The 10,524-nt window shown below is 37.3% G+C and overlaps 1 protein-coding gene across 2 annotated transcripts; it reads left to right on the top strand.

Annotated features, from left to right (window-relative positions):
* Positions 1–742: 742 nt before the first annotated feature.
* Positions 743–2,169, top strand: LOC112082179 (glycine-rich RNA-binding protein 2, mitochondrial-like). Of its 2 annotated transcripts, none has more exons than XM_024149351.1 (5): positions 743–818; positions 1,075–1,220; positions 1,311–1,379; positions 1,500–1,606; positions 1,719–2,169. In XM_024149351.1, exons 2-5 carry the CDS (start codon positions 1,097–1,099, stop codon positions 1,908–1,910), a joined length of 492 nt encoding a protein of 163 aa, XP_024005119.1. In that variant the 5' UTR covers positions 743–818; positions 1,075–1,096; the 3' UTR covers positions 1,911–2,169. The 2 variants fall into 2 exon arrangements, with proteins under 2 accessions (XP_024005119.1, XP_024005118.1); XM_024149350.1 differs by having other exon boundaries at positions 759–818; positions 1,095–1,220.
* Positions 2,170–10,524: the final 8,355 nt, after the last annotated feature.

The raw sequence follows: 10,524 nt of genomic DNA, 5'->3' as shown, positions 1-10,524 counted from the left end.
TTTTTTTTTTTTTTTTAAATATTTAGGCAAATTTAGTTAAAAATAAATTTAATATAATTGTAAAAAAAATGCCCCCTACTAATAATTTATGCCTCCAACTAAATTTTTTTCTAGATCCACTACTGGTTGCTATGAGCAATTCCTACCAGAGGCCAGCCCACAAACCCCACAAGAAGGCTCCTTTCTTGCAAAACCCAAAATAATGTTTATCCAATTTGCTGCATTATTTCTTGTAAAACCCAGACTGGTTCCCCATGGTGTGTTTTGCTGGAAAATCAATTTTTTTCTGCTCTTCCAAAATCTCAATCCTCTTTAATTTTTTTTTTAATCAAAATAAATTATCGTTGCATGGCCCATCAACGGATAATAAGTTGGAATTCAGTATGGGTTTCTAAGCCCAATATAGAAATTTTTTTGTTTCTTAGCAAATAAATCAGATTAAAATAAACCGAAGAAACTTATGTCAAGGAAAAAAATAAACCGAAGAAACTTGAAATAAATTTAAAAAACCAAAATTTGGATAACACCGAAACAAAGTTCCTCTACACCGAATAAATCGTAGACTCATTAACCAGATTGATTACCACAAAGACGGATTCGCCCATAATATACCACGTGTACAAGTTTTTGACGCATGAGTACACACTAACAAAATACATCTATACGCAGCAGATTATTATTTACCGAGAAAAAAAAATCTTCTAAAAGCAAATGAATTTTTATTACGACCTTTGTATATATACCCCTTAAACCCTACCCTTTGGCATCATTCTCCCATTTTAGCCTCTCTCTTCAGTTCAAAAACCCTAATTTCGAAGGTACTCCATTTTCTACATCATCGTCTTCCTCTTTAAGCTTTATATTGCTTTTGATCTGCGTATTCCGTTGTAATTTCGTTCCCGAGAGTCTATGTACGCTTGTTTCGATTCTTCTGTAAATGGATCCGAATCTTGAAAATACTCTTTCTGTTTATGTTGAATCTAGATCTGATTTTTCAGGATCTGAGCCAGTTTGTTGATCTCGTTGTCAAATTTTTTTGAGATTGATGATGATTTATAGTATTTGATCGTTTAGGGTTCCTGATTTGTGTGTAGAAATGGCTTTCTGCAAAAATCTCGGTGGTTTATTGAGACAAGGGGTTGTTTCTCAGACCGGAAATGTTCCAGTTCAATCTATGCTCGGTTCTCTCCGGTACATGTCTACCAAGCTTTTCGTCGGAGGTACAAAAAATCTTGTCTTTGTCTCTCTTTCTTCTTATGAGATTCTTTCATTTCTTAGTGTTTTATCCTGTGATATTGATCGTTTTTCAGGTCTTTCATGGGGCACTGATGACCAATCCTTGAGGGATGCTTTTGCCAACTTCGGTGAAGTGGTTGATGGTAAGCAACTGGTTCAACGTTTTAAATATCTAGTTACATTGTGTGATGTTTGTGGTATGAGTTTGTGATGGTTTGGTCTCATGAAATGAAAGTTTCAACTTTATGAGTTTAATTGTGCAGCTAAAGTCATCGTTGATAGAGAAACAGGAAGGTCGAGGGGATTTGGATTTGTCAATTTCAGTGATGAGACAGCTGCGAATGCTGCTATTTCAGAGATGGACGGAAAGGTTTGTCTTTTAAATGCTCGATTAGTATGTTTGAATTGGAATGCTCAGTTATTATATTTTGTTTCTGTTTAATGGTTTTAACTTGAGTGCTTTTGGGTTTTTGTAATCTCAGGATCTGAATGGTCGTAACATCAGAGTGAATGTTGCTAACGACAGACCAAGTGCTCCCCGGTCTTACGGCGGAGGTGGTGGCTACGGAGGTGGTGGATACGGTGGAGGTGGTGGTGGTTACGGAGGAGGTGGTGCTGGTTATGGAGGAGGTGGTGCTGGTTATGGAGGAGGTGGTGATGGTGGTGGTTACTAAACAGAGGAGGATTTGCGAGTTCAAATGGTGTTCTGTTTAGTTGGTTCCTTTCAATTGAATCTTGTGTTAGTACAAAACCTGAATGGGAATTGTTGAAAACTCGTTTACTCTTTTTTTTGGTTACGAATTTGGTTTAATATTTTATTGCCCTTATTAGGTGCATTTAAATACGTTTACCAATGCCATCATTACTTGTTGGTTGTATTTGAACTTTCTCATGTGAGTACTTCTAATCAATCGAAGAGAGTGAAAGACGAAAGGCATAAAAAAGCAAACTATTGATACTATCGTCGTTAACTGTTTCAAGTTTTCACGATTGATTAACCTGCTTGAGGTTAGCATTGAAAAAACATACATCGAATTCAACTTTTCTTATAAAACACCCCGACGCTCAACCCTCGTGAGTCGTGACTAGTCAAAAACCAAGCTTTGCCGATCTTTGTTCAAAAACCTTCGCTCATCATACCTTATGACGAGCCATAGTCCAGCTTACAAGCCTAGAACAAAAACCAAAATCTTGTGAACCCAGATTTCTTACCACGCCGAAAAAACGAAACACAAACTCAGAAAAACGGGAAAATGACCAATTCTTACCTTAACTTTCCCGAATGATGTAAATTCATATCTGAGAAATTTATTTGCCTGAATTCATACCTAAACTTCTATATTTTGGATAATTCATACATGTACTATCTGTTTTTTGGCGAATATAAACATTGACTTGTTTCCGTTAGTTAATGATCATATTCCGTAACGGAAAATATCTCTTACCACGTCGACTGTACTGTTAGCATCAGAACTTAAAACGACGTCGATATTTTTTTTTGTTCTTTAATATTAAAACGACGTCATTTTGATATTGAAGAACAAAAAAAAATATCAAAACGACGTTGTTTTGAGTTCCGGTGCCAACAGTCGATGTAGCATGGGATTCTTCTCTGTTAACAGAATAGGATCGTTGACTAATAGGAAACGGGTCAATGTTTATATTTATCAAAAAACAGATAATACATATATGAATTGTCCAGAATATAGGGCTTCAGGTATGAATTCAGGCAAGTAAATTTCTCAGATATAAATTTGCACCATTCGAGAAAGTTGAGGTAGGAATTAGCCATTTTCCCCTCAGAAAACTCTAAATCTGATTCAACTTCTCTAATAACACAACAGATGCGAGTTTTTTAAAAAACAAAATTAAAAAAAAAAATATGTGGTCTTCTCCTGTTCTGTTAAAATACTTGTCAATTGCCGATTAGTAAGCCTTGTAGGTGAATTTTCCATCTTGCTTTCAAATGATTGCAAACTGTTTTTTGTTAGTATGGGTTTCAGTTTGATGGTGAAGCATGCAAAAGGAACGAGAATCGTTTGAGTGATTTCTTTAAGATTATCACTCAAAACAATTCTTACATACTTTGTACATAAATCTTGGAATTAAAGTACGTAGGTCAATTATTTGGTTTTCGTCAAAACTCATGCTTATATATCTGTCACTTATCTTCATTACTTTTGCTATTGGGAATCTTGTTGTGCTGTTCATGAATCATGATAAAAATGCGAGAGTGTGAATGAAATTGGCTTTCTTTAAGCTAATAAAAACTGTGACAATATGAAACCTTCATTTGCAAATTATATGTTGGATATGATCATGACTACAAAGTTTATATGTCAGAAAATGTGACAAGAACGTTTCTTTAGTAATTAGCAGATGAAAACTTTGGGATTTTAAGTTAGATCTTCGAATTGCTGATCAACAGATGTTTGATACTGAATTTAATCATCTTTAGAGTATATGCTATAACTTCTATATTCATTGTTGATGCATGATCGTTCATGTTTCAGACCCTAGACAACTTGAATGTATGAACTTAACTATTGAAATCAGCTTATTCACAAATTATTGTAATTAGCTTATTCTCGTGGTTTGAATTTGATTTCGCCAGTATTAATTGTAGATAGCGTGATTTCATTTGTATTTTGTTTGGAATACAAGTCACAAGGATCCAGCTCCTAAAAAAATGGCTAGATCTGCTATGAGGACCAAATAAGAAATAGAAGAGATTTACGGCTATCTAATTCAATTCTATTCCCATCCAAATGCTAGCAGCTCTGTTTTCAGTTATGGAAATATGCTTCTAAATTATCACCTCTGCAGAAATAAATAACAACTCTGAGGATGGATCAGCTGGTAATCTAGACAAGGAAGAAGCTGTTTTGATTTTGACTCCAAGTAATGGATTCCATTCTGTCAATGTATTGGTTACTAATTTGGAGGCTTTGGAAGTTTTTTTCAAATAATTGTAGGAAGTAAATTTATAGGAGATAAATATTGCAATGTAAAAAAAAAACGATTTGAGATACAGAAAAGCGTTTTGTAAAAGCGGATTAAGAAAAAAAGAGAAGTGGAGGCGAGATGATCTTTTTCCTTAATTCAAAATATCTCCCGTAGTGTGGCGGTTTGATGAGATAATGAATCCCATGATAATTCGTATAATCGCAGCATCCAATTATAGAATGTGACGAACTTAAAATTCTACGATATACTCTCGGACGCTTATTTTTGAAAGAAGAAAGGAGACGCGAGAGATTGAAGAAAAGTGTGAACGATTTCACTCTGTAAAATTTTATGTTGAGCGATTGAGAAATGGAAGAGGAGAGGTCGATATATATAGCGAAGGCGAGAGGAGCGTCGCACTTAATCAGCGTGATAAAGACGTGATTAATTTTGTGTTAATGACGCGATTTGGGCGTTAATCTTGGCGTGATTTTCAGGATAGATATTTGATTGCAGATTAATGTCGTGATTCTGTAAGAATTTGAACTGAAAACTTTAACATTTTGGGCCAGAAATGTTGACCAAAACGTGGCCCAAAGAGAACATCTTTCGAAGGCCCATATTCACCAAGACCCAAGACCCCCGACCCCGAGCCCGGCTCGACTCGGCGGTGGCGCGCAAGAGATCCTTGGTTCTCCTTCAACACTTTGAACAATGTCATGTGTGTGTCTATATTTATATGACTCTAAATTTTTCAATCCTCCAATGTGGGACAAAATGATGTTCCTCACATTTTAAGTTGCCTTAAAAAGCTTTATTTGTATTCACATTTTAACCAAAAATACAAGCTTGTAGGCTTTGTAATTATTGGGTCCAACAATCCCCCACATGAATATAAATAACTCTAGACATACGACCGGACTGACTCAAAAACTTGACTAGACTAGACTAGACAGACTTTCGAGAGTATAAACGAAAATTCCACTGTGTTTGAGATAGTAGTATGTTTCAACCTTGAACCATTCAATGTTAATATTTGTCGGGCTTACTCAGCCAGGAGGTGAACATGATGTCTTGAACCACCCGGATTTTGATGTAAACCGAGACAACAAATACAAATCAGTTTCATTTTCTTGTAGAACTAAGTTCTCTATTGTGTTCATTGTGGCCTTGGACTTGCCTGGTGAATCATGAGTGAAGTTGGAGAATATAGTCTTTTGTTTTTTTTCATTCTCCTAGACACGGCCTCATTTCACACTCACTAGGTGATTTTGCTAATAGTTTTTGTTTTAAGAAGTGTTGTACTTCACTGGTATATCAAAGCTATGGACTTATCATTAAAAGCTATGTTTATCCTTTGTAGTTATACAATGAAAATTGTATGTAAGCACTGTCAATCATCTTGGGACGTAGGTTAAGACTATACGTCTTTCATTGCGTTAGATTTTGTTTGATTTAGTTTTCCCTTTTGAACCTTACATCTTGGGATCTCCAGTTATGTAGGTGGGGTTTCCATCAAACAACCTCTTCAGTAATAGGCTTTAAACCCATTCCCTTTGATGATTTGAGAACTTGATCACGAGCTAGACCCTTAGTGAATGGATCTGCTAGATTATCAGCTGATTTTATGTAATCTAGTGAGATTATTCCGGTTGTGATCAAGCTTCTAATGGTTTTATGTCGCCTTCTTATGTGACGAGATTTACCATTATAGAGATAACTGATTGACTATCACAGTGTACACGTATTGCCAGTACTGGTTTCTCCCACATTGGAATATCTTCCAAGAAATTTTGGAGCCATTCAGCTTCCTCTGCAGCTTTATCTAAAGCTATGAATTCAGACTCCATGGTTGATCGTGCCAATAGAGTTTGTTTGGAAGACTTTCAAGAGACTGCTGCACCACCTAGGGTAAAAACATATCCACTTGTGGATTTCGAGTTTTTGGTGTCAGATATCCAGTTTGCATCACTGTATCCTTCTAAAACTGCTGGTTCTCTTCCATAGCGCAGCCCATACCTTTTAGTGTATTGGATGTAATTTAATACTCTAGTTATGGCTTTCCAGTGTTTGTGTCCTGGATTACTTGTATAGCGATTTAGTACATTTACTGCATGTGCTAGATCAGGTCTAGTACAATTAGTTAAGTATATAAGGCTACCAATTATCCTTGCATACTCTACTTGTGACACTGCTTCACATGAGTTTTTGGTCAAGTGAAGTTGAGAGTCAACATGAGTTTTTGAAGTTCCATTTGAATAGGTTTTGAACCGTTCGAGTATCTTTTCAGCATAATGGGCTTGAGACAAGGTAATCCCATCAGAAGCTCTAGTGATTTGTACCCCGAGAATGATATCTGCTAGATCCATGTCTTTCATGTCAAACTGTGCACTAAGCATGTTCTTAGTTTGTTGGATTATGTCATTATTGCTGCCAATAATTAACATGTCATCTACATATAAACATAGTAGGATATATCCATTAGGAGTCGTTTTTATGTAAATGCATTTATCACATTCGTTTATGCTGAAGCCATCTGACATCATTGCATTGTCAAATTTTTCATGCCATTGTTTTGGTGCTTGTTTAAGTCCATACAATGACTACACAAATCTACAGACTTTGTGTTCTTGTCCCGGGACTACAAATCTTTCGGGTTGTTTCATATAGATTTCTTCGTCTAATTCACAGTTTAGAAAGGCTGTTTTGGCGTCCATCTGGTGGATTTCCAAATTTCTTAAGGCTGCAATTCCAATCAGCATTCTGATGGAAGTTATTCTCGTTACTGGAGAATAAGTGTCAAAGAAATTCAGACATTCTTTTTGTCGGAATCCTTGCACTACAAGTCTAGCCTTATATTTATCAACTGAGCCATCGGTCTTCAATTTTGTTTTGAAGATCCATTTGCACCCTAGAGCTTTAAACCCTTCAGGTAGCTCAGTGATTTCATAAGTATGATTTTATCTAATAGAATCCATCTCACTATTGACTGCTTCTTCCCAAAGAGGTTCATCGGGAGTGGACATAGCTTCAGTAAATGCTCTTGGTTCGTTCTCGGTGAGAAAGACCATCAAGAATTCAGGACCGAAGGATTTTTCTTTACGAGCTCTTTTGCTGCGTCTAGATTCAATCTCTTCGTCTTCTAAAGCAGGAACCCCAGATGTGGTTGCCTCATCTTCCCGAGGACGTTTGAGATTTTGTCTATCATTGCACGGAAAAATGTGTTCAAAAAATGAAACATTTCTTGATTCAATTATTGTATTTACCTGAATATCCGGTACATCTAATTTGTGAACCAAAAACCGATAAACACTACTGTTGCGTGCATATCCAATGAAAATACAGTCAACAGTTTTTGGTCCTATGGTGACCTTTTTAGGAGGTGGCACAGCGACCTTTGCTAAGCACTCCCACACTTTCAGGTATTTGTACGAAGGTGCTCTACCTGTCCATAGTTCATATGGCGTTTTGCCAGTTACTTTGTGCGGTATTTTGTTGAGGATATAATTTGTAATGAGAATTGCTTCTCCCCCACTGATTATGGGGTAGCCCAGATTCCTACAACATTGCGTTCATCATCTTTTTAAGAGTTCGGTTTTTGCGTTCCGCAACTCCATTAGATTCTGGTGAGTAGGGAGCGGTGGTCTGATGTATAATGCCTTTTTCTAGACAGAAAACATTGAATGGACCATTTTATTCGCCTCCTCTATCACTCCTAACATTGAATTTATTAATCTTTGTATAGAATTATAATTCACATGTCCTAATCCTTCATGCCATAAATCAAAAGACTCAACCAAGTAAGAAGATTCATTCTTATTAATTGAACTGGTAGAAGGTACATCATTTTTGAGGACTGTCATTACACACATTTTGATTAAGTCCTCTTTAACATAACCCTACCCAATAAAAACCCCATGTTTCCTTAAAATCAGCTGGTTAGATCCAATGCGGACGTCGAATCCGTGCTTGTTGATCATGGTTCCAGAGATCAGGTTTTTCCTCATTTTTGGCACATGCTCCACAGTGGTGAGAGTTACTTCTTTGCCCGAAGTCATCTTTAAGACCACATTGCCTATGCCTTCAATCTTGGAGTAGGACTCATTTCCCATCAACAAATACGCATTGTTCTTGCATTTCTTGTAAGTTGAGAACTGGTCTTTGTCCATGCAGATGTGAGTGGTTGCACCAGTGTCATACCACCACGTTGTTGGGTTTGGCTCAACCATGTTGACTTCTGTGACAATTGCACACAGATCAGCTTGAGTCATGTTGGTTTGACCTTTGTTGTCCCTCAGCCTGCTTCGACATTCATTGGAGGTGTGTCCCTTCTTGTTGCAATAGGTGCATTTCCCAACAAATTTGGTTTTGGGAGTTTCCTTTTTGAAGGAAGTGGATGATGATGGAGCAAACTTGTTTTGCCTTCCTTTGGAAGGAAATTTCTCGTTGCCTTTGACTTTTCCTTTTCCCTTGTTCTTGAACTCTGCTACATTTGCATTGTAGGAGTGAAACGGTTCAGGGTTGACAGGCGCGACAGCTTTTACCTCGCGTTTCAAAGACTCATTTTGCAGCCTGGAAATCAGATTTGACAAGGTCATAGACTTCTGCTTATGATCCAAATAGTTTCTGAAGTCTACCCAGCTAGGAGGTAGCTTGTCGACGAAGCAATTCACTATGAAGGTTTCACAGATCTTCATTCCTTCATCAACGATTTCTTGACAAATCATCTGAAGTTCATGGACTTGTTCCATGATGGGCCTTAAGTCCACCATCATGTACTATGTAAATTTGGAGGTTCCATACCTTCCAGAAGATACATTGAAAGTCTTGTACTTCTTATCCAAAGCTTCCCAGAGATCCTTGGATGACTTGATTTCGCAATACACGTTGAACAATTGGTCAACCAAGCGACTCTGAATGTAGCCTTTGCAAAGGAAGTCCCCATGGACCCATGCTTCAACGCTTGCAACAGCGCGCACATCAGTTTCCCAGCAGGCAAAGCAGGTTTGTTCTCGGTGAGATACTTATCCAGATGCAAAGTGCACAGGAAAAAGTGTATCTTTTGCTGCCACTGTTTAAAGTTGGTACCATCAAACTTATCCGGTGAGATACCTGCAGCAATAACGGCTATGGGTGTTGATTCAGCGACATCATCGTGTCCTCCATCCACGGATTTCTCCACGTTTTTCGACATCTGTTCCAAAAAAGAGACAGAAAAATGTCAGATTCGTTGAATAGAATCGATAGAATAGTGATTAACAATACAAGTCGCTAATTTATGCGTTTGGAGAAATGCTATAGAGCGGTCGTAGAATCGCGTTTGAGTTTTGAACACGAAAAAACGTTCACGGATTTAACCGAGACGATTTATAGACACGGAAAAGAAGTTATGAAAACTGTCTTTGTGTGGTCCAATAACGTTTCACGTAACTTACCAGAGGCCTTCGCGGAAACCGTTTCTATTTGTAAAAAAAAGAATCGTTTTTTCCTTAAAACGTTTTCTGAAAATCGTTTGTAAAGCAATATAAGATCCGATTCAAGCCATAAGCAGGATCGGATTATTTTGAATTAAGACTGTAAGAAGAGGAGAGCTCGATATATATAGCGAATGAGAGAGGAGCGTCCCACTTAATCAGCATGATAAAGACGTGATTAATTTTGCGTTAATGACGCGATTTGGGCGTTAATCTTGGCATGATTTTTGGGATAGACATTTGACTGCAGATTAATGTCGTGATTCTGTAAGAAATTTAACCGAAAACTTTAACAATTTGGGCCAGAAATGTTGACCAAAACATGGCCCAAAAAAGAACATTTTTTGTGGGCCAAAGGCCCACATTCACCAATCACCAATCACCAATCACCAAGATCCAAGACCCAAGATCCAAAACCCAAGACCCAAGACCTAAGACCCAGCCCCAGCCCGAGCCCGGCTCGGTGGTCTTTGATTCTCATTCAACACTTTAAACAATGTCATGTGTGTGTCTATATTTATATGATTCGAAATTTTTTCAATCCTCTAATATGGGACAAAATGACGTTCTTCATATTTTAAATTGCCTTAAAAAAAGTTATCTGTATTTACACTTTAACCAAAAATACAAGTTTGTGGGCTTTGTAATTATTGGGTCCAACAATAACAACATACCGTACTTCAGTCCTAGGAGAAGCGCTCAAACAGGAGCTACAAGAGAAGACACCAAGAAAAGAATACATGCACTTGAAAAGAAAGTAAGATTTCAAGAGGCTTAGCTTTAGACGAATGGAGGCAACAACTCAAGTTTTGAACCAGTCCACATTTGTATTAATGAAAGTGGTTGTTCTTAACTTTTTACTGGTTAA

Source organism: Eutrema salsugineum, unplaced genomic scaffold (assembly GCF_000478725.1).
Source record: "Eutrema salsugineum unplaced genomic scaffold, Eutsalg1_0 scaffold_1, whole genome shotgun sequence".
Lineage (NCBI taxonomy): Eukaryota > Viridiplantae > Streptophyta > Magnoliopsida > Brassicales > Brassicaceae > Eutrema > Eutrema salsugineum.
The sequence above is the reverse complement of the archived record's forward strand: the minus strand, read 5'-3'. Positions and strand labels throughout refer to the sequence as shown.

Coding starts and splice junctions, on each gene's coding strand:
- LOC112082179 (XM_024149351.1), top strand. CDS start 1,097: ATGGCTTTCTGCAAAAATCTCGGTGGTTTATTGAGACAAGGGGTTGTT. Junction 1,221..1,310: donor TACCAAGCTTTTCGTCGGAG/GTACAAAAAATC, acceptor ATCGTTTTTCAG/GTCTTTCATGGGGCACTGAT. Junction 1,607..1,718: donor TTTCAGAGATGGACGGAAAG/GTTTGTCTTTTA, acceptor TTGTAATCTCAG/GATCTGAATGGTCGTAACAT.